This window comes from Pieris brassicae, chromosome 5 (genome assembly GCF_905147105.1).
Source record: "Pieris brassicae chromosome 5, ilPieBrab1.1, whole genome shotgun sequence".
NCBI classification, from domain to species: domain Eukaryota; kingdom Metazoa; phylum Arthropoda; class Insecta; order Lepidoptera; family Pieridae; genus Pieris; species Pieris brassicae.
Window position 1 is genome coordinate 14,413,789 of NC_059669.1, and position 25,256 is coordinate 14,439,044.

The window sequence follows — 25,256 nt, forward strand, 5'->3', positions numbered from 1 at the left end:
CTAAGGATATATTGAACTTCTTGACCTCAGCCACTACGGCCATCAGGCCGGCCAGGTTAGACTGGTCGCGGAGCATTCCTTAGCTTGGAGGAACAGTGCACCATGCTTCCTCCACAATATATTCGGTTAGTATATCAAGCTCTGGCTCTGGAAGCTATAGTCGGCTGAACAATTTAAAAGAAAGCGTAGTTAACCCAGGTACCTAATCTGTGGATAAGTATAATCTTTAAATATGGTTTGTATTAAGAGCGCAAACTATGGCTCCCGTCTGTCTGTTATTGACGTACGAGAGATACACTTAAGTCTCGATTTTGACCTTATGCCTGATAAGTACATACAAAAAAAATGCGAGAGGTCTGTCATGACCTCTTCACGGTTTTTTCGTAAGAAAATTCGTTGCGCATATCCTCCCGGCACGGCTGCCTCGTGGTGTTCTCCGTTCGCTCGCACGCACGTAGCTTCGGAGCCCGTGTTTGCAATTTAACAGATTGAGCCCTGCGACCAACTTCTCTAGCTTGTCTCCCTACGGCTTGATCAACAACGACTACCACGTCACAGACTTTGCGTTTACGTCCCCAGCGACGACTAAATGTCTCGGCGACTCCAGTCGACCTCGCTATCTAGTTACCTTAGATAGGTCTCAATTTCGGACAAAGAGCGATTGGGGGATAAATAGGTGCTGATTATGCACATCTCGCTACCCTTGTTTTGCTGCCACATAGCCGTGGCCTGCTGCTGTTTCGATGCATAGCGAGCCGTCTGCCGGTGTAACGATGATTGACGGTGAAGCCACGTCACCTACCCAGTTTGGTCAATCCGGGTTTTTTATATTCATATATGTCTTATCTGATATTAATAAATCCCTTTATTTACAGGTATGTTTGCAAAGGTTCCTGTTGAAGTAAATGCGTTAGTTACTTAGTACCCCTAAACTAATATTAATATAATTTGGGAATACTATTATACATAAATAAACAATTGTTACGCATTTATTATACATGATTATTTCGAGCGTACAATATTTTAATGGTCGACTGAAAAAGGATGCTTAAATTGAATCAAGAATGAAAGTGAATATCTTTTTTCTTATTTTAAAAAAGTTCTCCAATAAAATTATGTCGTGGGCAGTTAGTTTCATTTGACATTCTTATTATATATAACTTCACTACAGTTCCACGAGAAGGACAGTTACAGTAAAAAAAATTATACATTATACATATAATCAGTGATTTATAAAAATATATTGTTATATATTATTCGAGTCATTAATTAGGATCAGATGTGGATGCTAAATTTAGTCATAAACTAAACGATTTTGTCAGTTTTCGATGATTTGATCTAAAAATTATCCCTATACGTCAACATCTAAATGTTGCGAAAAATGACAGATATGTCTTAAATTTATTATCTCTAAAACATTGGCGTGTTTACACAGTTTATTAGCTAATGCATTAAAAATAAGTATTACTGAGTAAGAATTTGTCGACGCTCTAAGAATCGGTCAATGAAAATAAACTTTGGGAAGAAGTTACTATGCTTAGAAGTCTTAGTAGGATCTGTGACTCTGTGACTTTTGATATAGATTCCAATTCCGATTAGAACCGTCTCGATATTGTTTTTCGTCATTAGAGGACGACCAAATTATTGGAATACCTAGCATTGGAAATAGGTAACGGGGTTACTATTTCATACCTCGAGTCCTTCAAGACAACGCACTGCCAGTCCACTGTATGAGTGACTCAATGGTAGGTACCCCTTCACATCCGGTGAGCCTCGTTCCCGTTTGACTTCAGTCCTATTTAAAAAAATCGCAATCCAACGAGGAATAAATGCAAACAATGTGTAATGTACTAAGTATCTTTGAAGTGTATACGTTCATACATGTGATTCGTTTGCCAAAATATTAGTTGCGTGTAAGCTAGGTCAAGTATTTTCAAACAATAGGATCACGTAATTGTTATTTAACAATGTGCACTAATTCTATTTACTGGAGACCTTCGTTTACTTCCTGTCCTATTGGACACCTTTTCGTGATTTTTATCCGATTAAAGGAAATTTGTATGGTGATGAATTGTGAATAATAACGTACGACGAAACGAATTGGTAATTGGTTTTAGACTTATGTATTTATATAAAACTATATTCAGAATATGGTATGAATATAAGATACTTGGATTTAACACTGACGGGGAAACCCAATATATTTATATCTTTTAAAACGTCAGAATGTTACCGTCGTGCCTCACCGCATCCGTATAATTTATACATAAGATCTTTAACTACTTCGATAAAAATTGTTATTAAACTTATAATAGATAGGCATAATAATTTGTTAAGTAAATAGTCTCACACACATAAACTTGTACGTACGCATAGACACTAATATTTATAGTTATGATATTATCTTAGGGTAGGCCGTTCATAGTAATTCTTTGTTAATATATTTTTCTACTTTTTATGAAACCTGTTGGCTACCTAATAAAAAAAATAAAATTCGTCAGCGATTTATCTTTTAGTCAATGCAAAAATTGGTTATCATGATGAGTAGTTGCGTTTATACTCGTCTCGTAGTAGAGTGAATGTCAACCTGAGCAGTGAGCATTCCAAACCTGGCTGTCAATGAATTTTTGCCTGTACCTTAATTGTACACTTGCTTACCGACTGCAAAGCGGTCTTATAGTTAAGGTCATCAGTGGATTAGATATTAAACGTCTCTGAATTGTACTGATTAAACACTAATTATAAAGAAAATAATAATTCAATAGTAAAACTATTTTTTTCATAGAACAGTGGGAAAACGGGAATGGATCAATCTTTCAATGCCAGAAGGCTCGCAAGCCTTATAAGAACTTCTATCAAGTATTAGTGACATTAGAATTGCATTTGAAATTCTGATGTTTCCTGGATGTTGTTCTGTCAGACCCTATTAAGGTTATTATTTAGAAATATCTGTGTCCAACTAGGGCATGAACTCGTTACACATACACAACATTTACACGATGCATCCGTTTCGGAAGTTCCGTAGGACTTATATAGGTAGTTAGGTTTTTTATTTAGCTAATGACTTATTTAAAAGTATGATACCAGTCTTGATTCAATTCCCTTTTCATATAAAAAGGGAAATTGAGTCTGATCAGGAGCATATGCTCCTAAAGAATTCAACTTCCTAGGCGGACTTCCCAGATCGCCTTCAACCTTTATAGCGATTATGTCGACCCTATTAAAGAGTAATTTCCTTATATTTTCAAGTCAATATCGACATTCTTTCAAGTCTGGACAATCCTCATTTCCTTGTTATGAGGACATGGACAGGTCGCAAATGATTATTCTGCCCTTGGCATATGACACACTTTCTGGGTTCAAACTGTTATTGAAAGAGTGTTATAAAAAATCTATGTAAATCGATTTTATACCTTTAGATATCTTGCAACACTGTCACGAAGAAATTCAGGAATTGGTTGTGGAGTTCCTTGAGCTTTGACTGCAGCAAGAATTCCAGTGACCGCTATGATCATATCGTGTCTCATATGAGGTTTCTGGGGGTTTGTTCTTTTATCGAGTAATCGCAGATTCCCTTCTTAATAACCAACCCCTAAATGTTAAAGTAAAAGCGGAATTCGAATCTTCGTAGCGTCGTAGCGAATTTATTAGCGTATTTGCAGGGCTTGGGTATCACACAGCATTCAAAAGGCGATCTTTATTACGCAGTACCCAGTAACCAGGGCCAGTAAGTTGCCTTTTCTCTTTTATCTAAGCAATCATGTGCTGTTTCAATAAAATTAATAAAATTGTAATAACATTCATGAACGGAAATTAATAACATTTATAAGTCTGTGTAAAACAACTTGTAACTTCGCAATTAATTGCTATAAATACGCCTTTATAGTCGCTTAAGAATAATTATTAAAATAGTAATTATCAAGTTGAAGACTGTGTGTTATGGTGGAGTTCTCAGGCGTACTATGTTATATAATTATTTATTTATACTGTATAATTGTTTATTAATCTTCTGAATACTTCATAAAAATATATAAATTTAAATGTTTATGTAATAATTTTGTATATATTACTGGCATTAAGTAAATATTCTAATCTGAACCCAACAGTATAAATTGAACAAGTATTGACGTTTTGAAAATATATTTTACTTTTGTGTTTATCAAAATTTTCATCCACTGGAGGAGGTATAAGTTCTACTTAATTGCAAAGGTTAGCTTATATAGGAGATATAATATTTGTGTTATTATATAATTAAATTAATCATATTAGGTATAGGATTTGGCAAACGTGTCAGTCGAATATACATAAATTCACACAAATGAATGTGATTCTTACAGTATAAATTTTCTTTTTTTTTAAATTTTGAATGTATCTACACAATTTATATATAATAGGCAAGCAGGAGATCAGCCTTCTGCACCTCACGCACGTCGTCGACGTTTAAGGTCTAAGGCAAGCCGGTTTCCTCACGATGTTTTCCTTCACCGTTCGAGCGAATGTTAAATGCGCACATAGAAAGAAAGTCCATTGGTGCACGGCCGAGGATCGAACCTACAACCTCAGTCGCACGCTAAAGCCACTAGGCACTGCTCATGTATAATTGTAATGGGCATACATTTTGTTGACCTCTGTACTTTTATTCTGTTCTGGGCTATATGTCAAAACAATTAAGCTATTGCAGCGTTTTCAGAAAATTTCCAGATTTGTTTCGTTCTTGGAATTTTAAATTATATTGTGTCCAACAAGAGCGGAACCATTAGGAAGGTCGAGGCAGAATACAAAATTCCACCCGTATAACCTCGACGTCCGCCGTTCCACGACTGAGCGTTTTTCAAGGCAATTTTTGCCGCGCACCACCGCTAAGTGGAACCAGCTGCCCACTGAAGTATTTTCGAACCAATTCGACTTAGGGTCCTTCAAGAAAAGAGCGTACAAATTCTTTAAAGGCCGACAACGCACTCGCGAGCCCTCTGACATTGAGAGTGTCCATGGGCGGCGGTATCACTTAACATCAGGTGAGCCTCCTGCCCGTTTGCCCCCTTTTTTATAAAAAAAAAAGGTAAATTGATCGATTTTTAATTTGAGTGTTATATGGTTTCTGACGTAACGCGAAAATATACATATAATGGTGGTTTCATATACGTTCTTGCAAGTGCATGACTTAACAATTAAAACTTTTATAAGCCAGTATTGTTTTAAAGGTAAACCGCATATGAAAAAGTAACCGCACTTCGACCCTGGATTTTCATTAGGTTCAGGTCACGTAGCACTAGAAATGACCACATCTTCCGTGCACAGGTTAGATTTTCTCCACTCGGTGATTATGTAAAGATAATGATACATGACCTTAATTATAGGACGAATCCATTGCGTGTTTAATGTGACGCATAAATCACGCCTCAGGCCCGCTTTGGGGACGATTCTTCTTATGATACTGTTTTTGCCTTTGCTCCACGAAAAGTTTACCCAGGATAGACCACCGATTTCTATGTGGTGCGGTTGCAGCAGAGTGACAGAAGCATCAGCGTGTTTACTGATAGATCTCATATTCTGAAACTTCATGACGACATATTTGGTAATAATTTACCTATTTTCTTAAGACAAAAATTTGGTGAAACACTTTTTATAATATGTGTATTATAAGGTATATATATATTATAAAAATGCCAAGGATTTGTTAGACTAAAATAAACAATTTGGGTGAATTGTATTTACATACAACTTTGTTAAAGGAAATGTGCAATTTTGTATATAATTTAAATATATAAGTACAAATACGCCGTTTTAGGTTGTAAATTATCATTCGACAATGTTATCAATGTTTTGTAATAATTTTTGTGCAACATTTTTAATTTTGCACAATTTTTCCTCACCATATTTTTACTTGAGCAGAATATAAATATACCTGGTCGACCCTCAGAGCCTTGAATTTAGCTGTGTTGAATCATAATAGTTTTAAATCGGCCGTTTGTTTGTTATAATGAATGGGCTGGCTAGCGCTGTTTCAACGCACGGGTACTATTTCTATATTACATTGGATGATTACAAAATAATCTCGTAGTTTAAATTCAATCTAGCTGGCAAAATAGGTTACGAGGGCTGTAATAAATTCGCTTTTATGTCTGTAAAAATATGTATTTAAAAACGATTCATTTTCTTGTCTCATTAAAAGATATTGTTATTGGTGTTCCCGTTTTTTAAGTCCTAATTTAATTTACTGAAGTATTTTCGTACCAATTCGACTTAGGGTCCTTCAAGAAAAGAGCGTACCAATGCCGGCTGCGCGCTTGCGATCCTTCTGGCGTCTCGAGTGTCCATGGGCGGCGGTAGATAACATCAGCCTCCTGACCATCTGCCTCCCGTAACATAAACAAAAAATAAACAACAATTTAAAAAATTTACGACTCATATCGCCAGTATACAATCCAGACTACTACATAAATATATTCTTCACAGACCTCTGTTAATCCATATATTAACGCAATACAATTATATTAGTAGGACTCAAGACGTGACACTGGTTTGAAAATTGTTTGGATTAGCATAATAACCATTTAATAATTGTAATTGTTCTAAAAAAAACACGTTAATGCGACATCTAATCTAATAGACAGGATCTAACTTTTTTATACTTACTAACTAATCACATCTAATGATGCAAGGTTCCATACTTGTGTAATATCTTTATTGTGACACAATTTCAAAAGACAGGATTAACAAAGCATCCTTGTATTGATTCTAGTCGCGTTGGCACGGTTTGTTTGGCACTGACATCCAAAAATTAACCTCATCACTGTTATACCCAAGGATAATTACTTAAGATGTCATGTGGATCGTGGTTTAATGGTTGCAGCTCCTTACAAATATTTTGTAAAACAAAAAACTTGGCGATTAAAAGGAGTGGCGGAGAGTTTATTGCCACTTCTTCTCGTCCGTTCTTCGCCCCTGATTTGAGAACTGGCAGTAAATGTAAAATTTGAAGCATTTAGCATTTAATATGTATTCCGTTATTGACTTATAAATGTAAATTGTTTTACCTAAATGAATAAATGGTTTAGAATTTGAATATAAGTATATGGATGATTCTCTGCCATTAACACGCCCATACAACCTGTCCTAAGAAATTTTTATTGAATATTAGTTATGTTGTACAATGAATGGAATTAGTACAGATTCATATAGATTCAAAAAAAAACTTACATATTTTCCTCCTAGTTTTCTTCTAATGGACGAGTTCTCTGAAAATTCTGACAATTCGTGAAAAAGATTTTTTTTGAGTTGTTTCAGTAATTAAAGCTTTATTATTACAAAAAAGCTATTTATAAACAAATTTCAATTATAATAGACAGGCTAAAGGTTTATTACATTTACAATCATTTAATAAACTCGATTTCAGCAGTATTAGTGTGAGAATACCGATCGAAAGATGAAACGATGTCGGGTTCTTGATTGTGATTGGTCAACAGTATCTGAAGTCCGACACAGGCAACAACCTATATGGGTAGAATTGGGAGTTTAAAAGTGTATTACGCCATTTCAGGCCGAGCTACGCTGGCCAAAACAGCCCGAGGTGAGCTGTAAAGGCCCTTAAGGCCAACAGCGAGATACCCTTAAAAAAGCTTTTAAAGACGGTTTTATTATTAATTTGTTTGTAAACTAGTACAAATGTCATGGCTCTTTCCGTATTAAAACTGGATTAAGAATTATGTACACAATGTAAATATAGAGTAGATAAGGCGTGCGCGCGCCTTAAAAGGAATGTTGCAAATCCGCATCTTCTTTTTAATTCTATTTTTTTTCTCATTCTTAATTTGTGGTATTGTTGTTGACATACATTATTGAGATTCAAAATATATATATTGACTTTACGAATATAAAATTGTATGGCGCGTTACGTTATCATACAGACTAAACAACTATTTTCGAAAATCTATCATACTAGAAGAGCATGGATATTCCGTGTTTTGTTTTATTGTAAATGGTTAGGTTAGGTTGGTTTTGTTGCCTAGGTCCTAACGTTTAGGAAACTCGTTAAAGGTTTCGTTCACTCACTTGTCTAACGGAACTTTAGCGCCTTGATTGAATATCGATCTTTAATTAACTGACTATAAAATCAAATTAACTCTCTAATTAACTACTTTACTGCGACACATATATAGTTATAATTAATTATTTATATATATAATTGATTTAAGATACTATATGATCACCACAGTACTACTATTACTACTGTGATACTATATGTTTCGTATTTCTGTTTTGCGTGACCTATAGTCACTATGTTATTGTTTTGTATATGTACTTGGAATTGTGTACTGTTTGTGGCAAAATAAATATTCCCTTCATTCTTTGTGTTTTACGCTTTGAGTTAGAGTATACGTACCTATTTTGAAATGCACAAACGTGATTCAACGATCATGGTAAACTCCAAGGTTCAGATATGTTGCATAAAAATTATATGCAAAATTACCGATATTTTTTACTATACTTATAAATATAGTAAATTTATAAATACCTTTTCCTTGTCGTTTAACCCGTTTTCAAAACGCCCACGGTCGTGTCCTAAAGACATTGGTTTTTATTCACTCTCAAATAAAATAATCGTTACAACTGTAGTGATTTATAATAATAGCTATTTACTTTATGAGTATTCCTCATGTTCTAGAAATATTAGTAACATTCATGTTTTGGTGATTTTTATATTGAATAGGATTGCTATGAATATTGTTTGCAAAGTAATTTGTTCATATCTTAAACCATAACCAATTCGACTTAGGGTCCTTCAAGAAAAGAGCGTACCAATTCTTTAAAGGCCGGCAACGCACTCGCGAGCCCTCTGGCATTGAGAATGTCCATGGGCGGCGGCTTAACATCAGGTGAGCCTCCTGCCCCCTGTTCTATAAAAAAAAAACAGGCATATAAAGCCAGCTTTTATTATCAATTGTAGGAAATATTAATACACATAAAAATGATAACATTTATTCAAGTAACATAAACAGTTAACTTCATATTGATATGCTGTGAAGGTGTTCCAGTAGATAAAATGTATATGGCACAATAGTGAATATCAAATGTTAAATATTTAAAATTTTTAGATTTGACAAATTGTTATAATTAAAGACGAAATTAAAGTGCATATATCGTCGATTATTAACTTTTAAGATCCGATTATTAATTACGAATATTCGTTTATCGTTACTCATTATGTACGAAAAAATACGTATTTTCTTTAAAGGATAATATCGCTTTGGAAATAAAGACTTTCTTACACAAGTGTGATTTGTATAGTTTTTGTAAGTAATTTCCAAAGTTTTCTTGCGCTTGACGTATTTTAGCAGCGATAGGACTACAACAAGATGTGACAGTATGAATGTATAAAATATACTACTATAATGATACTCTATATGACATTATGGTGAATTATAAAAAAAATCGAAACTTTATACTTTATATAAGTTTGTATATACTATACTTAAGTTTGATGCTGATATGAAAAAGACATAGCCATGATGTAATATTATAATATGTTCTTTATAGTTGCAATTATAATAACGACTTCCTACATATTATAGCAAATCCGAGAATGCATATTTAACAATCATAACGACTAAGAACGAATGATATCATTGAGATTCCTTATTATTTATTGGTATATTAAAAACATGCTTTGCTTTGCTTGCCTTTAGTTTTTAATTGTGGACAGTGGTATTTTTACAACGTGCTACACGTTAGAAATGTCGAAAATATCAAAGAGGAACTCTGACCTCTGATATTTCACGAACGCGAGTATAAATTATTAAAAACAACGCCATCTTGTTTTTACTGGCAGCACTACGTTGATACTTAAATTGTAATTGTATATAGAACAAGGAATTGTAGATGGCATTGTATAGAAACTGGGCGTTAGCATACAATATTTTTCACATTAATGTAACAGTTATAAACATCCTATACTTAATTAAAATTACTGACTGTATAATGTATATTATTCTTAATCTCTTAATAATAACGTTATATTTTTACGTCTAGGTACTTTGGTTTACATCTGGTAACAAATCGCCAGTTACTTAACGAATATAATATTTATAAAACATAACTATAAAACATTCTTCTTGATTCGTAAGCATAGGTGTTAACTAAAAAGGAAAGAGGGTTTATGGTATATAAACGTAAATCCATGATACTATTAGAATTTTGTCTCTTATATCTAAAATTGGCAATTTATTAGTTCTATCAGTTTGGGTTGACAATCTAATGTCACCGATTTAACCAATCCTGTTTAATCATATCAGAACCCTTTTCTGCGATCATGACTACTGCGGCATTCGTATTTCCACTAACAATAGTTGGCATTACACTAGCATCTATCACCCTGAGACTCTCTATTCCATGCACCCTTAATCGAGGATCTACAACTGCACCAGGATCCCAAGAAGGTCCCATCTTTGCTGTTCCTACCGGATGGTAAATTGTCATACTAATTGTTCTTACTAAGCAATCGATGTATTCGTCTGACATAAATATAAAATGTTTACAATTTGGGACAGGAATTGTATGCAATCTCGATCCAAATTGTTTAAACGCTTTGCCGTTTGCCACTTTCAAAGCTATCTTTACTCCTTCGACAAGCCTAACTACATCGTATTGGTTCTCATGGTATCTTGGATTGATTGTTGGGTGTTCGAAGGGGTTTGAACTTTTCAATCGAACGTATCCTCGAGTTTTTGGATGTAGCAATAGCGGCATGATCGTCCAGGCGTCAATATTTTCTATAGGCTTAAATACGGTATTGTACAACTCATCGGTTAAACCTAGAATCTTTCGTATAGTTCGACCATTATCTGAAGCGAAGCTAGCCGGTGCCATATGGAATTGTATGTCGGGCCATAAACCAGATTTGTTAGCGTATTTTGTATTGACAAAAGCAACACCTTCTAAACCCCCTAGTACGGTCATTGGTCCCCTTTCATTCACCACGTAATTCATTGTAACTGGAAATGCCTGGAAGCGGTTTTGAATAATTGATACAGGTTTATCTACTAGAAAAGTAACTCCACCAACGCCCACATGATCGTGAAGGTTTTCACCAACTGGTAAGTCTTTTAATACTGGAATACCCACGTGCCGCAAGTGATGTGCGGGTCCGATGCCAGATAACATGAGTAGTTGTGGTGTATTAATACTGCCCGCTGATGCGATGACTTCTTTCTTCGCATAGACGACATGTTTCATACCATTTTTGATGTATTCGACGCCGTAGGCTTTTAAGGTTATAGGATTAATTAAGACTCGCGTAGCCATTGTATTTAAAGAGATGTCAAGATTGGGTCTCGTTCTGACTGGTCTCAGATATGCTTTTGCTGTACTACATCTAGATCCCCGTCTTATTGTTCCTTGAGCTAGCATGAAACCAGTTTGAATTTCTCCGTTAATGTCACGATTTTCGTATCCTATCTCAACTCCCCCTTCAACAAAAGCGGCTGCCAGAGGGGTCCTCCAGGGTGCTTCTTGGACGGTAAGATATCCGCCAACCCCATGATATTTATTATTTGCTAAATAAGGGTTCCTATTGTCTTCAGATTTGATAAAATAGGGAAGAACGTTTTCATAAGACCAGCCTGGATTCCCAAACGATTCCCACTGATCATAATCGTTCCGATTGCCTCTAACGTAGATCATGTAGTTTAGAACGCTGGAACCACCCAAGACCTGTAAATTATAATAATATATTATTGTTTTTCATTTATATAATTTCGTCTTTGTCTTTGTCTTTCGTCGTTAATTTCTTTACAGTAATGAAACAGACATTTTGCTTCCCATATTGGAATGTATTATTTAAATAATAAAATATGAATATGGAGAGCCCGATCTAGCCGACCAACTACTATTTCAGCTTACCTAACTATAATGCCACTTATCGTTTGTAAATATAAAATTTACAAAAAATATGTTAATCGGTCCGGTGATTTGGGTTCAATGTTAATGAAATCTATCTAAAATTTAAAAATGATTACCTTGCCACGGGGCCAACTGCACCTTCTGTTCTTAAATCCAAGACAAGCATAGTTTGTTGGCTCTGTCTTGTATTGCCAGTCAACCTTCGTCAGCTGGAGGTAGCCAGCTAGAGATGGTACGTCAGTTATCTCGTTCTCATCTGGTCCTGGAATTTTTTAAATTAAATTGTTTAATTACTGAGTTTTCGTTATTATTGTATAATTTATATTATTTTACATAGTATATGACTATTTTTCAGTGAAGTTACATAGATATGGATATGGCACCGTATAAGGGAAACTGTTCGTTTTAGCTCACTTAAACAGACTATCATGTGAATGCTAAGGTAATCCAACTTCTTGAGGCGACGGGATCAAGACCTCTAAAGAGAACAAAACCGTTTGAGTTAGTAAAACTAGTAGTGTAGTAAACATAAGTGAAAATGCGGTATCTGGGATACGCGATCTGAAATGAAGAATAGACTACATAATACAACGTATTAGCCATAATAAAAGATATATATATATATATATATATTACTCTGATCCCCTATTTTTATAAAGTCCTATATTTGTCGAATACCTTCATTGCTAGTGGGTTCGATACTTTGTATAGGTATATAATATTCATAATGATAGCAAAAATATATACTTTTCAGATTAGCGTTGTAACAATCATACCAGTTTCTAATAGTAGAACATTCCAGCTTGCAATTTCAGTCAATCGGTTTGCCAGCACAGCACCAGCTGACCCGCCTCCAACAATGACGAAGTCATACTCTTTCTTTGGGTCCGTTTCCTGCACCTTGACTTCAGGATCGTAGGAGTTGTAATTGTTATACGTGAATGCTCCCAAGAGTAGGGGTATGAGCCATAGACCAGTGACACTGACTGTCTTCAAGGCACTTGAAGCTAGAAGCACGTGAATAGCCATTGTCTCTCTATATTCGGTTTCTTACTGTGATTATATTCTTTGGTCTGGTGGGTTACTCTTGCACATTACTTTCTTGGATGGAAGTGATCGCCAGAGCGTAAGCATGTTAACAGTCAAAGTTCTCGCAGTGTTGCGTTTCTTGATTCTGTAATATAAAATAGGTATACGTTATTACCAGTGTATGATCTAAGTTAAATCGCGACAGGATTATTCTGATAAAGCTAAACTATAAGTCATTTGTTAATTAATTACGAATACCCGTCATTTTTTATTTGTTGTAATACCATAAAAAAACTACATATTTCTAACTACTTTTTGGATGTTAAATTTTTTTATTCAAAATTTTATGATTCTCTCCGCGATCAAGCGTTTGCGTTATCGTCTTACGGCTAAATATACGCCAAAACATCCTTTATATATATATATATATTTATAGAAAGCTATTATTTATAAAAAATATTATTAAAACGGGTGAATATGTCCATCTCAGGGATAGCTCACAAAACAATTTCGCCATGTTTTTTACCATAACAGATTTATTTAGATAAACTTAAGTATGTTTACACAATGCCTATTACAATACAAAATTATGTGTTGTCTGTGGTTAGAATCAGAGCATGACGAATATTTTGGTAATTCATTGTGTTGCGTTGGCTTTACCGGCACGCGCGAGCACCCAACCTGACGATAACAATGCGTCTACGCACTTTTTGTTGAACTGTCAAACGCACATAATAATTATGTATAGACGATACAGAGACTAAGGTTTTTATTATCGGTCGTTATTTATCTTTCATAGTTTTCATACAACATATTTTAAGATATATTGGATTTACTGATAAATAGATGATGCTTATTAAATATAATGAAGACTATTGTCCTCGCTATTTGACATAACAAGTTCTCACATTCGAATTTGGAACAATGCAATTCAAATTCAGAGTTCCTACTTTGAATTGAGACAATTAACAAATTCAATGTGCGTATTACATATACGAAGTAATTTGGTTTGTAAACAAAGCTTATGTAATGGTAAAAAGTGTGGTACTAGGTGAAGGTTATATCGAATATTCGAGACTGTTTCACGTGAACTGGTTCATTTCAAAACTTGCATATATTATGTGCAAACTGTCATAAAATTGCGAATGAATTCTTTATTTTTGTCTGTTACGAGTATGATATAGTTTCTTTGTTTTTTAACGTATTAAATTAAATATTATTTATTTAAAGCGACGTTTCATATATGGTGAGTGAGCACTTGTTATCTGTGAGAAAACTGTTAAATTGCACGTCACCTCTTTGAGTATTAAGGCTTTTATTGTCAATTATTTCTTTACAAAAAAATACCTAACAGAGGGTACGTTTAATGACCCAATCAGTATATTACCACAACTCTAGATTACACACTAAACGTTCTCTAGAAAAATTAATGAAATAAGTTTGTCTGAATATGACAGCTATGTCTTTTGACCTGTTGTGGCATTTAAATGCACTCTAGACCGGACTGGAAGAGGTACAAGGCCACAATCGAAACTACTTTCACCATTTCACAAGTTTCCACGTATGACGTCATGTGGGTGACAACTGCCAAGTGACCTTCGAATGATGTAAGTTTGAGGTAGGCCTGTGACGCGTTTGTAAGTAGGTTTGACCTGTTTAAGATTTATAATCTTTGTATTAACAATACATTATAATATGTATGCAAATAATTTTAAAAAACTTTTTTTATTTTTTTATTGAACGGCTAGGAGGCTTTTCTGGTGTTAAGTGATACCGCCGCCCATAGTCACTCCTAATGCCAGAGGGCTCGCGAGCGCGTTGCTGGTATTAATAAGTTATAACTTATTACGAAATGTTATTAATAAGGCAAAAACAGTATGTATCTACTATAAAGTGTAGGGGACCTGGCAGAATTATTGGCTTGGCCTTGGCTTAGTTTAATTTGTATAGCAGCTATAAAGTCCAAACATGATGCGAGATGAATAATAATTTATTTTCAATTCTTCTCGTCTGTTCCAGGCCAGATTTGAGAACTGGCAGTCAGTGTTAAATTTAGAACAATGTTTTACTGGCGTTTATAAGTGTACGTTTTCGATATTAAGAAATTATATTTTGCTTTCTATATATAGGTCATTTATCCACTCTAAGATTATGCAAAAGACATTCTTGATTTATACAAGTAAATCAATATCTAATCTACATTATAAATGATGTACATTCAATAGAAAATAAATAAGGGTTTTTATACCCTTCAGAAACATACTTTCGCTTGCGGGACTTGCTGTGTTTGTTACCATGGTTACCATAAAAAAACAAACACACGTTATTATGACAGGGTAAGTATTTTGTATAGGTGATTCTGATGCACAACTTCTAAAAAAAAATTTCTTTCCTACCTATTATCCTGGTGGCTAAAAGTCTCAATCCAAGAGTTTTTTTCTCGATTTTCTTGGAATTTTCTATGTGCGAAACTGCTACTTTATCTTTCGGGAAAGGTTAACAATAAATATAGATGTATAAAATTACAATACGTGTCAGGCACAGAAGACCTACTTATCGATGCTGATGAAATATCAGATGCTGAAAGTTATATGTTGAAAGCCAAGACCCATACAGGGTTGTAGCGCCAGTATTATTTAATATAGGCAACCTCGGCCAAGACACTGATTTCAAAAGCCTCTGCGCGGTCGCCGCAAGGACTCACGACCTACTTCCTTGTTACCAAACCATTTATACTGTTATGTAACGCTTTTAGTTCTTATGTGTTCTTGCACAATTCTATCTTGGCATTTAAATAGATAAGGGTATATGTGAAGCAATATAATGTTTTTATTTGTATTGAACATATCTATCTCAGTATCAGTGGCGGATTAACAAATTTTGAAGGTATAGGCTGTGAAGGGTTTGGCCTCTACAATTGTCATGTGCTAGATTACTAGCACATGACAATTGTAATCCAAATATTATAATCATTTGGATTCCAACAATATCCTTTCACGTGAAATAATTTTGGGTTTGATTTTTGAGCACAAACTTATATACACAAACTATTCAGTTCCTAGCCTCTCACCTGTAGTGATTGGCAGAATTATATCTGTAAAACATCAGATTACCATCATGCTTTTTGTTTCTATGAGGTAGCAATAGAGAAATCCAATTTATTTTCTTTTATAATTTATGAATCGATGTTTTTTTTCTTAAATAGCAATGTAACAATGTGCCAAGCATTGGCAAGCTTTAAAAAATCACAAAAACTGACAATTTCTAATACATAGTTAAACTTATTGGACGTCAAAACAAAAATACATTCAACTGCTTTGAATTTAACTATGTTTTGAAATAGTTTAAGATATTGTTAATTTTGTTGCGTGTTCCATAAAATTAAACCGTCTATCATTTAAAATTTCTCTATTTGACCTCAAAATAATGGTGTACTTAATCTAATACAATGTTTACACAGACCGCTGGCTTCCGCTCACACTTAATGGCGCAGAAAGTTATGTAACAAATAACAATATAGAAATGTCAGAGGAACTTGTACATTGTCAAATGTCTATGAATGTTTCGTTAATATTTGTGTATGCCAGTTGCTAACAAATGTGTGAAGTTGGGTTGACAGATTAAAAGCGGATCTACTTGTCTATGAAGATTGTTATTATTTAATAATAGGCTTGCAGAAACCTGTGACTGGTTAACTCTAAGGACGAAGAAATACATGGTTTATTGATTATAACTTATTTCCTACATTAGAAACCTTATAATATATGTTTAAATATATGTACTATGCAAGAAATTCTAAAATTATTTTCCTAAATACAAGTCAAAAATACCGTGAGTTAGAAAGTGGAATATAAATTAGATATTTAATTAACAATTAGAGAAAAGATTATATTAACCTTCCTATAATATTTTCAATAATAGAAAAGTGAAAAGTCTTATGTAAAAAATACCTTCATTCAACACCTTGACAAACTTGTGAAACGAATTAAGATTTGATCTATTGATCGATGTCCACGCTTTTTGTGATCGCTGATCTTTGAGTTTTTTACGCAGTGTTACATGGAATCAGTTGTGGTGACTCTTTATTTATTTATTTTTTTTCACTAGAGACAAACGTAGAATTTAATGTCCCATTAAAATATCATCAATGGTTATACAGCCCCTTGTGGGCCTAAGCCTCCTAAAGTACACTTCGCCATCGAAATCTGTCCAGAACATTAAAATATAACCCACAACAAAATGCAGTAAAAAAAATTCGCTTTAAAAGTAGATTAATTTTATGTGGGACAGTAAATTATATAGTTTTATAAGTTCCCTGTTGTTTTCCCGCGGACAACAGCTGCTATAAATGGAAGTCTGTTACTCTGATCTTTGAAACCGACAAACCAAGTTGTTACGCGGACATTACGTTTAAATACCTATCTCAAAACCAAACTAAAGTAACTATAAGAGCTTTAACTTTGGTATTTGGTATTGTTATAAACGAAAAACGTTTGGATACTTTAGAAATACTGCTATATTGAAAGAAAACAATTTTTTAACCGGATTAAAGCTATTTGTATTATTTGTATCATTCAGGCCTCTAGTTAAACGGCGCTGTTTAGTTAAAAGGCTGGGCTGTTAATTGAACGGCTTATTATTATTCTAGTTGGCTGCGACTTATATATACGATAGAAGCTGTCTTGTCTTGAAATCATTGAAAATAACTATCCAGCACAAAGACTTATCAGAAATTAATTTTTATCCTTATTATCAACATCTTAATTTGCTACTTTTAATTTTCTACAGCAAAATGTTTTTCGCTTTTAAAATATAGATAATATTACTTTATTTTTTTCTTTACTCACAGTGGTTGCCTGCAAGAGATCGCTCGAAAGCGATAAGGCCGCCAGTTGCCCACCTTTTGATTTAATTATGTTCAATTTTTTTATATTGTAATGCAATGAAGTGTTAATAAATAAATACATAAATAAATAAATATAGCCTAGTGAAGGATTTTCACAATCCCTGCAGTCTTTGAGTTTACTCGTTTTAAACAAAAAATAAATATTCTAATTCAATATAGACATGACATTACAGTTCATGTGTACTTTGAAGTGCACTTACTGAAACTAGCGCCAAATACAATCGCAAGTTTTTTTTCTATACTTGACTTAGACTGGTAATTGGTGTATAGAAGCTAATTTATAACCACTGAATTCAGGAGACTGGTAACAGTAATGTAAAACTACACTTTGTATGTAGACCGCCTCATTCGGATTTTTGAAATCGGTTAAAAATGTGTTTTGTTTGTATTTATAAAAAATTAAGTATCTACGATAGATGCTGTATTTTTTTAATATAAATGTTGGACACATCCTTTGATATTTATATATTACTGGACTGTTTTTGTTTCTTAGGTATTAATAAATTTAAGAAATCACTTTTTTTTGACGTTTTCATATAGAGTCTATAACTTTGACTTTCATTACTGGTGACATAATTAACAATGTAAATTGATATTGATTGAATTAGAAGTCTTAGATAAGCTTTCGCCGGGTCCTCACCCGTTTATGGCAGCTTTTCCTAGTAACCACAACATTTTCTACTGTTAAACCAACTAATCTTTATCTGTAATAATTTCCAGAAAGATCCTATAACATCAGTCATGTAACATTCGATAGGGAAGTGGGTTTGAATGACTGCGCTTGCGCAACGAAATGTGACATTAGTGACGTACAATACCGAGGTAAAGTTTCAATCAAGTGCAAGATATTTTCTAGTCAGCGAGTGTAATCAAATTAATATTAATTTTAAAATATATGCACATATATAAAATTTAAAAAAAACAATAAAAATTACTAGCAAATTAATCAAACCTTTATATACGCGTAACTAAGAATAAGATTTAGTGTTAAGTAGTAAGTCTATGGTCCAAGAAAACTTAGAACTTTGCGTTTGTGAAAAACATTTGATTTGATATACAATTTGAAATACAAATTAAAGATAATACTGGACAAATTGAAAAAGAAAGTAAATAATTGAAATAATCGGTAAGATAATACTTTAAATACTCGCATACAAACGCATAAAAATTCTAATGTACGAATGCCGACCACTGTCTATATCTCTAGCGTATTTACATATAAATAGAAAATAAATAAGATAGTCGCATCGACAACACCCAATACTAATCCCCTTATTATATACTTGTACATACGTCTAAAAACGATTTCTTCACATAAATACTTTTTAGAAAGAGTCGTAAAAGTTCTTTATACAATATAGTGTAATTGGATTGATTTTGTTTATAAATAAATATTAAAATAAACCTGCTAGAACTAAGAAATCCTCCTTGAATACAGCTTTGGCCTATTCAAAGCCGATTGGGATATTTAAATCATTTTAAGTTCATTCGAAATTATTACGATTGACTTAGACATACAACAAGATTCGATAGTGATCTAAGTTAGAAACTGTCGTAATTTCATTAAATTCACAATCGTTTGCATAACTTTTACAAATTCTTTCTGAAATTACATTAAAGGTCTTTGATAATTATTTGTTGAAAATGATATTTATGAATTTTATTTGCATTCAGAAAATTCATTTGTTTTGTCTGGAAATGTTCATATACAGTTTTTGTTTAATTATAATTTATTTATAACAAAGTAGAGTGAATATGTTGACTTTCTATTAGATTTACCCTCTGGGAACGTATTGCTATATACATTTTCTGTAAGTAATGTTTTTTGTACTAGATAGCTTCAGTTTTTTTTTCACGATCTTTGTCTTTCTAGCTTTGTCCACCATATCGAAACTACTTAATATTCATAGGTCAAATATCTATTGTGTTTACACCTGTAAGTTACACAGATTGTCGTTAACAGTTAATTTGTTGAAAGCTTTCGTAATATTCCGATACAATCATTTGCATAATCTATTTTACCTTGGCACTTTTTCGCGCCGGTTGGAAATTACTATTAATTAAATTTAATAAATTCATTAAATGCTTACTTTACAGTATATTTGTATTAATTATACAAGTGTTGACAAATTTCGTTAAACGATTCCATTTTTAAAACTTTGTTTGAGACATAAAGGAATGTTCTTGTAATTGATATGGTTTTACCTCCGTAAGGACACATTACACACGTTTACACATTTCCGCTTTCTGGTTCTTTGATTTTTTTATTAAGGCGAGGAAGGGAATTGTGTTCAACTCACAGGCTAGGTTAATATACTACTTATAATATTATATTATAATAAAATGAATATATAGCATGGATATGCGTAAACATAGACAAGAAAAAACACTATATGTTTTAGGGGCTAAAGAACAGTTTGACTAAGACCTAACTCAATTACAGAAATATATAACAAAATTCATGTCTCTGTTATGCGCAGTTAGCGTTACTGTGTTCTCATTTACATGTAAATCTTACAGGAATGTAAATTATTTTTGTATGGACGTATTATATTAAATTTGTAGTTTTTTAATTACGAACTTTTTGTGTATTATACATAATTTTTTGTATAGACTTTAGGTGTAAAAATAAATGGTAATGTATACTTACATACATTTCCGTTGGTTAACATTCACAATCTAGTAGTCACTGGTTAATAACCATTCCAATGCGTTAACGACACAGTTCATCAGACACGTCAACTGATATCTAAAGTTCACTGTTCACTATTATCGAAGTTCGTTTTCAATTCTCACGGTTTTTTATTGAAGAACGTTGAACCTGTGAAAATAATAGTTATCTATTTTGATCTCATGAGTTTCATATGATCGAACTTGATTGATGACAAAAGACAATGTAGACTGAGACAGATAATGTAAATACTGATGATATATAATCATTAGGCCTCTGCCTTTACTCGGTCAGAAGGATATGTGGCGCGAAACCAGGGTATGATGTAGTTATAGATTAAAATGTAAGAGGAAGCAGTCACTCTTAAGACAGTATGGTCGACTGAAAATTTGGCACATTAAATATTTTTTCTTTATTTCAAATGGTGGAATACCAAAGGGTTATATTGATGTATTCTGTGGCTGACAATACATTTATTTTGCCACTCTGTGTTATACTACTAGAACCACAGATTACGCCAATACATGTAGTGTTTTTAAAAATGGAACGCAATTATACTTGCACGGAGCAACTATTATATAGACAAAAGAAATAATCGAATCAAACAATAAATAAGCAGAGTACTGATTTAATGGAAAGTAATGGTTACATAATTTTAAACGGTTAATTAAAATTAATGATAGGTATTTAGCGTTACGTCGCTGTAATTAGAGGTTTGTTTTTTCTGAATTCTAGGCCTCGATTAAGGTCATGGATTAGGGTCAGTTACAGTTTTGTTAGGTATAAAGCAAACAACCGTAGACGTTAATGGCTGTTAAATAAATAAGATTTTCTCTACTATTAAATAAATGGATTATAGTGTGCTCAGGTGCGCATAATACTTATACCATTTTTTTTCGGAAATTATAACTTTTTCGTCAAAAAATCGACCTTAGAGGTTTTTCTACTGAATCACAAGTCACTTTGTTCACAGACTATTTAACAGTGTACTAAGTTAGACAAAGTTGTCTTTGAACATGGGAATGGAATTTGGTACACTGGGAAGAGAACGATAGTGTAAGACAAGTGCTTGTATAACGATTACCAATCAAGGTCACGACCGGGGAAAGTCTTAAACATTGCAAATCGATTTTTTGAAATATCGCATACCGCCTGAAATGAATTTTAAATACAGTAACTGCAGCTTATTCAAAATATAAAAGATATTTTTGAATGATTACCGCAATATGAGAATAAATGTTAAGTTACATAAAGTTACGAGTTTACATAATTTTTAAAATTTCAATAAACAGATAGCTAAATATTTAATAGAAAAATTGGATTGCTTTCAAATAACATTTTTTTGAAATCAACCATACATAAATATATTATATATAAACCATACGAAATAGTTTGAACAATGGAAATTATTCTTTAGTTAATTAATTATTTAAAAATATAAGGAGACCAGAACATTCGTTAGTTAAGTTTAAACTCATATAATATTGCCATAAGTCAAAATAATCCAATATTATGTAAGGTGTTAGTGTAAGTTACGTTAGATTAGGTAAGGCTCTATTACAGCATAATGCAGTTAAATACACGATACTATCTTTAAATGCATTCAAACAATTCTATAAAGTCTCGGTTCGAATAAAAAATAAAATTTTGTCTATTGCTAATTGCACTTTCTGATTTGCTTGATTTTGTTTTATTTTTATATTAGCAAAAAATATTTGACAATTGTCGTTTAACGTTAAAAATATTTGAATTAGTATCTAAAAATTCACTGATGATCTTAGGTTCGATATTTAAAAACACAGATTAGAATTCGATCAATGACATCACTGGCATATAAAAAAAAAAATTTACTAACACTGTTCGAAATTCAATTTTAAATTCGGCTGTAAGCGCGCTACTCCGCGGTGACCGCGTGTTGTACTGGCTTACTTCGACTCTTGCGCCTCACTTTACCACTCAACTCATAACAAACGTAATATTAGTAGAGTAATGAACCTGTGATTTTGTATAGGACTAAACCTGTTCATTAGGCATTGATGCAATCTAAATGGACTATATGCAAAATACGTTTTGATTTTTTAATACATTTTTTATATTGAAACTAACTCATTGAATTAGCAAATAGTAATTATTTCAACTAACGATGTGTAATGTGCATTTTTTAAGCTTTTTTATTTAAATCGCGGTATAATTACCCAGTTTTGCCTATACTAGGGGTGTTTAACGAAAAGTGATAATGAATATGTCCCAATTTTCATGTATTAAATGTAATTTTATTTGTCAACCTGTTTAAAGGTTACACTTAAATATCTTTTTTTAGAGATTTTTTTTAAAATCTTCAAGATACAAATATATGGCGCCTAAGATATAACTGCGGAAATCACTAGAAGCTAGGTCCGGTGGTTATCTTGCTGAAACAAAAGAACTATATCCAGTTTGTCACGCTAATGCTTGCGTATTTCCTCTCGCAACTTTGTTACTTCTGCGTACAAAGTTCCCGTAATAGTAGCTCCATGGTTTAGGTATTCGACTTTTACCACCCCTTTGCTGTCCCACAAAAAACAGCTGATCTTATCGGTGGATGGGATCGCCTTAAAATTCTTCTGTGTTGGAGATGACGGTGTCTTCCAAGTTATGGGCGGTTTTTTCGTTGCCGGGTCTTTATGATGATGCCATGTGCTGTCCATAGTGCGCGCCAAAAATCTATCAAATTTTTTTTGTAACAAGGTTTTGTAGAAGATATTGTTTAAAAAAGCATACTTATTTTTTTCAAGCAGAGATATATATTAGGTCCTTACATATGAAATTGGCGTTTTGTATGGGAGGAACAAAAAGTCGAATATTTTTAAATATAATATATTTAATTAATCACAGTATGAACCATTGTTTTCTATGCACTTTTGCCATCTCATTGATCCCTTTACTAAAAAAAACAGTCGGACGGGAATCAATAAAATCTGTGAAGGCGATTTGGACTGCCCCATCAGAGTTAAATTTTTTCCCTTGCAAGAAATTGTCCAAATTTCGAAAAAAATGGTCATCTGTTGGAGCAAGGTCCGGGGAGTACGGAGGATGTCTTAGACATTCCAATTGAAGCTCTTCTAATTTGGTAGCCGTCTGTTGTGCAGTGTGTGGTCTAGCGTTGTTGTGAAGTAGCCGTGGCGTGGAGCGATTGACCAGCCTAGGTTGTTTAGTTTTGGTTGGTTTTTTTTGGGGTTAATTTTCGCTTGGGGCAGGTTTTGGCTGGCTGGCTAGGATCCAACCATTGCGCTGAGCGCTTCCGATTATAGTAAAGAATCCATTTTTCTAAATTTCCAGAACGAAAACGTTGGAACCAAAAACGAACTGTGTTTTCTTTTCTTTTCACATCATTCACCCTTCGAGTCGTTTCCGCAGCACTAGTGCCACGGCGGAACTCGTACTCGTAAATAATGCGATACTTTAAGTTTTCCATTTTGTAAAATGAGTGACGCAAACAGAAAAAAACAAATGAATGACGGTTATCGAAGCACAAATACATGAGTAAATAGCTGTACAAATTTGAATTTGAAATGCCTAACCAAAGAGGAGGTATTTGAGGTCAAAGTGGCCAGTACGACAAAACGCCAATTTCATATGTAAGGACCTAATATTTCCTTACAGCACGAACATCGGATTTATTATTTTTTATATAACACGTCCCATCACGACGCAAACAAATGACTTCTCTAGGAAAAAAAACCTATATTATATAACGTAACTATTTTATTACTAAAAATCTGTGAGACCAAACTTATTTTTTTTTCTTTCCAAGGAGTGTTTATCCCATTAACATTATTTATTGAACACCCCTCGTAGAGCGAACAGTTTTGGCGTTTTTCACATGTTACTCAATTGTAATAAACGCATGGTTTCACATTTGGAAATAGATTTAAAAATGTTACCTGTATAGCAATTTCACGTTTATTTGGCGAACGCAATATTTGGGGTTAATGATAAAACAATTTTAGTTCCGGTGTGATTAAGAAAATGTTCAATTATGTCAATTACGTGGACTGAGTGTATCATACAATGAATTAACATATAAACAGCTTTAAAAATTGCATGTGAGCCACGTAATTCGTATTGCTTAATATTAAATACTAATAAATGTTCTTAGAAATTTAATACGAGAGAAATTGACGAGATTCAGAAATTTCAATACCTGATCAAGAAAATAAAAAACTCGGTTTATTGCGGAAAATGATTTGAATTAAATTCTTGAAATGCCAACTATTTTATTCTTTATAGGAAGTTTATTTTTTTTGTACATAGACGGAGAACAGGACATACTCTTTTCTTTGTTAACACAAATAAAAACCGGTGTAAAGATTTATTTTTTCGATGTAACATTTTTAATAAGATAAAGGCCTCCTACAAAAATGATATACGAAATAATATATATATATATATTAAACATACAAATAAACACGCACAGTCACATAAACATATACAAACCAATATTTTTAAGTATTATAATATTTATTTAGGGTAAACCGTTCATGGCAATTCTTTGTTAATTATCATACATTTGGTTTTGTATTTTTTATTGAAAAGCTACATAAATTTTAAACAATACTTTAAGACATAAACTCTTATTGTTTCTGTAATAGACCTTTTTATTGAAAGAAAACAATTTTTTTACCGGATTAAAGCTATTTGTATTATTATAAACTTATAATTATTTAAGCTATGTTAACCAAAGACAATACCATAGACTTTTTTTACAATAAT

General features: G+C 33.1%; 2 protein-coding genes across 3 annotated transcripts in view; one reads left to right on the forward strand and one right to left on the reverse strand.

The window, feature by feature from the left end:
- Positions 1 to 25,256, forward strand: part of LOC123709392 (flotillin-2) — a 158,305-nt gene that overhangs the window by 44,047 nt on the left and 89,002 nt on the right. The gene's annotated exons all lie outside the window — the stretch shown is intronic.
- Positions 9,151 to 22,417, reverse strand: LOC123709390 (glucose dehydrogenase [FAD, quinone]). Of its 2 annotated transcripts, XM_045660691.1 has the most exons (5): positions 22,360 to 22,417; positions 20,484 to 20,654; positions 12,675 to 13,072; positions 12,015 to 12,160; positions 9,151 to 11,709 (listed from the first exon to the last, which is right to left on the reverse strand). In XM_045660691.1, exons 3-5 carry the CDS (start codon positions 12,925 to 12,927, stop codon positions 10,258 to 10,260), a joined length of 1,851 nt encoding a protein of 616 aa, XP_045516647.1. In that variant the 5' UTR covers positions 12,928 to 13,072; positions 20,484 to 20,654; positions 22,360 to 22,417; the 3' UTR covers positions 9,151 to 10,257. The 2 variants fall into 2 exon arrangements, with proteins under 2 accessions (XP_045516647.1, XP_045516648.1); XM_045660692.1 differs by lacking the exon at positions 22,360 to 22,417 and having other exon boundaries at positions 20,484 to 20,706.

Excerpts from the sequence above, each read along its gene's own strand:
- LOC123709390 (XM_045660691.1), bottom strand. The coding sequence starts at position 12,927 with ATGGCTATTCACGTGCTTCTAGCTTCAAGTGCCTTGAAGACAGTCAGT. Across the intron at positions 12,161-12,674 it reads TGTTCTACTATTAGAAACTG|GACCAGATGAGAACGAGATA; the intron begins GTATGATTGTTA and ends AAAAAATTCCAG. Across the intron at positions 11,710-12,014 it reads GCAGTTGGCCCCGTGGCAAG|GTCTTGGGTGGTTCCAGCGT; the intron begins GTAATCATTTTT and ends TATAATTTACAG.